Genomic DNA, 4,328 nt, shown 5'->3' with positions numbered 1-4,328 from the left:
TGATGTTTCACATCTTTAAAAATAAAACTTAATTATTTATTCGTTTCTTTCTTTTTTATCTTCCTAAAATACTTCTTGTTGAAAATAAACTTTTGTGCTCTAATTATAATTTTGTTTGCTTTTAGTTTTGATTTGGCCTCTGATTTTTCGAGGTAATTTTATATTGATTTGAAGAAAGAGGTTCTCAGCAATTTTGAGAAATTTCCTTTTGGCGTATTCGATATTCAGTTGGTGTTAGCATTCCTCTGAAAAAAAAACAAGTTTGAATCTTTTTTGGAAAATATTCTTTTGTCTGAGGTTTTGGTATTTCAAGATTCTATAATGTGAAGGTTTCCAAATTGAATTACACTCAAAGCCCGAGATAAGCACGGTTTCGGACATGCCTGGCAGTGGCCTTCACCATAAATCGGGGAATCCAAAGGTAATTAGGCAGGGCCGCGTGAATAATTTTTGTTGGTTTTAGGCGCAGGACGCAACCTGATGCAACTAATGCGCTGAGAGAGCGACACTCATGCAGTTTGTTGCGCTTGACTGAGCACTGACTCTCTTCCGGTCTTCCGGCCTCAAATTCTAGGAATAGCGTAATCTGAGGGTGCTTACCTCGAGAATTGAGTGTATTTTTAGTATAATCAATGAATACATAAAACAGGCAAAATTTGGAATTCCTCAACAACAGCTCCGATTTTGATAATTTTTAAAAAAATTTTGTTCTTTTTATATAGTATTATTTAAAATCAGAAACCTTCTGGAGGGGAAAAACAATTATTTATATTGTTTAAACAATATTTATGATATTTATTTTAAAAATTAAGTTTTGTCCCCATTTTTTTCTGAAAATCTCTTTATATAGTAATTTCAAAAAAAAATTTTAAATAAATGTTATATCAATAATAATATATTTACATCGTAAAAATTTGCTGTGTGGGTCAAGAAATATGTACGTGCTTGACACACTATTGCGTTATATTTTGTTAAAAATTCATCTTTTAAGGTATAAAATGAATCATTTTGGTCGAAAATTCCACGATTGTGTTAAAAGTTTAAGTACTTTGTTAAAAATGTATTGTTTGGTGCATGGCTTTAGTTGAAAATTGATATTTTTGGTTGACAATTTTAACTTTTGTTTTCAAGTCCTTTACTTTTGTTTGATTGTTTATTTTTTAAATAAAAATTAAACTATTTCGCGTGAAAATTCATCACTTTAGTTAAAAATTCATCTATTTGATTAAAACTTAAACTATTTTTTTAAACATACGATATTTTTGTAAAAAAATTAATTTTTTTTATTGAAAATTATAGAATTTCATTTTCTGGTAAAATTTATTTTTCTCAAAAGAAAATGCAACTGTTTGGTCAAAAATTTATCTTTCATAGTTGAAAATCTAATAGATTGTTTAAAAATTCATATATTTTTTTTAATTCGCTTTTTTTTCCAAAAAATTAATCTTCTCGGTTGAAAATTCATGTTTTCGGTTAAAAATTAAATTATTTAGTACAAAATTATTCTGTTTTGAGAATAAGAAAGTTTTGTAAAAATTTATATTGATTTTTTTTCAATTTCAAAAAATTGTTATTCACATTTATATTTTTCATGTGTTTTTGGACGGCCAAAAATAGTTATAGTTATTACTAAAGCTCTGAAATAATTAATTATAAATAATTTTTGATCTCTTCGAGATATTATCACGAAAAGAGACTATGGGAAAGTAATTTTGGAAATCGATAGTTTCAGAGTTTTTTGTGGATATTTAGGGAAAAGAAGGTAATAAGTTGTCAGAGATAGTAAAAATAGATAAAATATCCACGTGTCGTGGTAATGAAAAAGGTTGAAATGAACGAAGGTTGAAAAATGAAGGTTGTAATGAAATGAACTCGTTTAACTCGCATAATAAACAAGCGCGGTATTGTTATTATCCATTGAGATTAATCGTCTACGATTATTCGTATCTCTGATACGCAGAATATTAATGAAAATTAAATGTTCTATTTTTTGTAGATGTGAGTAAAGCACTAAGTTATTTACATTTAATAAAATATTCCAAAAAAATGATAAATAAGTCTCCATAAAATTTGATTTACTTAAATTTCATGATATTTTCAGTAATGTCTGATATAGAATATTAAATTTTTGACCATTAATTGGTTAATACTAAATAAATAAATAAAGACATTTCTAATTGTGTTTTGTATACTAATTTTATGCCGCTGGACTATTATATAAAAAAAAGATAAGTAATTATTCGAAAATTTTTTACTGTATTTTGATTTAATTTTTAGCTATTTATGACTACAATATGAATAAAAATAAATAAAAATAAAATCTGTTTTTTTTTTAAGTTTTTGATGAATATCGTATAAAAAATTTTTTTTAGACTTAAATATCATTACAATTGTTTAAAGAATAGAAATACTTGTTTGCACCCTCCAAAAGATTTCTGGTTTTAAATAATATAAAAAAATAAAATTGAAAAAAAAAATGATCAAAATCGGAGCTGTTCTTGAGGACTTCCAACTAAAATGCTTCGTTGACGCTACTATGTAGAATTTTGCCATTTGAATGCTTGATACATTTTTTTGGTCATTTATTTATCGATTATTTCTTAATTAAATAATGAATTGAAATGTGCTATTTTGACTAACCTTAATACAGTATCGAAGGAAACAAAAACTCCTTTGTCACACATGCGACGGTAAAGGTGCCAGCACTCTTTTTCCTTCGCAGTTTGAAGAGGAGGTTCTGCAGACATTTCAGTTGCTGCAGGAACCTCGTTTGTAGAAGTTACATTATTTACAGTTGCCTACAAATATTTACCAGATAGGATAAAATAAATTATAATTTTATACAAAATAAATTAAATTTTGAAAAATAATTACAGGTTGGCCGTTGGTCTGGGAAACCAGAAAATAAACCCGAATTTTTTGAGATAGGAAATTTGACATATTTTTAAAAAGAAAAATCTATCAAATCAACTGAAACATCACAACTTTCAAATCACATGATATATAATAAATATTTTTGTTTACTTGAATTAATTATTAACTCACTCTAATTAAGAATGTGGACCAAAAGTGGAAAATTTTAGAAAAAGCTGCAACTTTTTAGCCTTATTCTAAGAGAATATTATTATAAATAAGAATAAATGGTTTAAACAATTATTTCTGTTATATTTAATTGATTATTGTTTCGATCTAACGGAAAAGTAAAAATAAGTTCAAAAATTCGGAAAAAACCGCGACTTTCTAACTATATTTTACGAGAATATTGTTAAAAACAATAATAGGTTGGTGAATCAATTAATTTAAACCTTTATTTATCAGAAAAAGTAATAACTTTTCTAGAAACCCTATAAATCATACTTATGCCGTTAATATTAAAAAAGTAATTGAAATAATTGTGAACTGTAATGTTGATTTTCAACAGGATTCGCCTAATGTTGGCGATTTTGAATAAAATGTATAAAAACGTATTTTTTTTGTAATTTTTGCAAAACAAAGCATTACTTTTTTGTAGATTCGAAAAAATTTTGAGGTGATATGTATGAACATTCAAAGAAAAAAAAATGTTTGACCATTTATCCTTCAATTTTTTTATGTTTCTAATATAAAATTACTTAAAATTTCAAACATTTACAAATTTATGGATTCATTCTTGAATTTAGATAATTAAGAATGATAGCGTGGATTTATAATTGTCAAGTTTTGATTACTTCAAATGAAACAATGTTCAGCTTCAACAGTTCGAATTTTTAAATTTTGGTGACCCGGAAAATCACCGGGAATTTTTTCCTTCAATTAAAACGGCCAACCTAGATAATTAATTAAACACAAGCCTTACCTTTACTGAACTGTCTGCCAAAATAATAGAAGACTTTTGTGGGTTTTGGTTTTGCAAATTTCTAATCTGTAAACTCGATTCAATCCTCTCAGTCATAATAATTTCACTAGAAAAAAGAAAATTAGAAATTAAAAATTGAGAATCCTCAAAATTTATACCTTTATTTATTATCAGGGAGCGCATAAGAGCCACGGTGAAGTTAGCTGACGAGCGCAGCTCGGCTCTCACATGCGGAGAACCGTTGGTCTGGTAGAGAGAGGGGCGCGTAGCAACGTGCGTTCCCGGCGTGCGAGCGCACGTTTGTCGCTGATCTAGCCGGGTTTATCCATATCTGAGAGCCGAGCTGTGCACGTCAGATAACTTCACAGTGGCTCTTATCCATTCCTCGTTTATTACACAGCCACACAAAAAAAGTGTGCGGATCTGGTAACAAGACACACGTATTCCTATGGATTTTGGGGCGCTGAATTTAAATTCGGTATCAAAAATCACC

The 4,328-nt window shown here is 28.0% G+C and overlaps 2 protein-coding genes across 2 annotated transcripts in view; one reads left to right on the top strand and one right to left on the bottom strand.

The window, feature by feature from the left end:
- LOC117177501 (uncharacterized protein C1orf112-like) overlaps positions 1-4,328 on the top strand; it is a 102,185-nt gene that overhangs the window by 6,750 nt on the left and 91,107 nt on the right. The gene's annotated exons all lie outside the window — the stretch shown is intronic.
- The window catches only part of LOC117176473, a 25,602-nt gene continuing 21,458 nt past the window's right edge, over positions 185-4,328 (bottom strand). The window contains exons 3-5 of the mRNA XM_033366725.1: positions 3,836-3,941; positions 2,641-2,798; positions 185-245 (exon numbers count right to left, since the gene is read on the bottom strand). Of these exons, the coding sequence (XP_033222616.1) occupies positions 185-245; positions 2,641-2,798; positions 3,836-3,941 (325 nt within the window). The remainder of the gene's footprint in view (positions 246-2,640; positions 2,799-3,835; positions 3,942-4,328) is intronic.

The sequence above is a fragment of the Belonocnema kinseyi genome, chromosome 7, assembly GCF_010883055.1.
Source record: "Belonocnema kinseyi isolate 2016_QV_RU_SX_M_011 chromosome 7, B_treatae_v1, whole genome shotgun sequence".
Lineage (NCBI taxonomy): Eukaryota > Metazoa > Arthropoda > Insecta > Hymenoptera > Cynipidae > Belonocnema > Belonocnema kinseyi.
The sequence above is the reverse complement of the archived record's forward strand: the minus strand, read 5'-3'. Positions and strand labels throughout refer to the sequence as shown.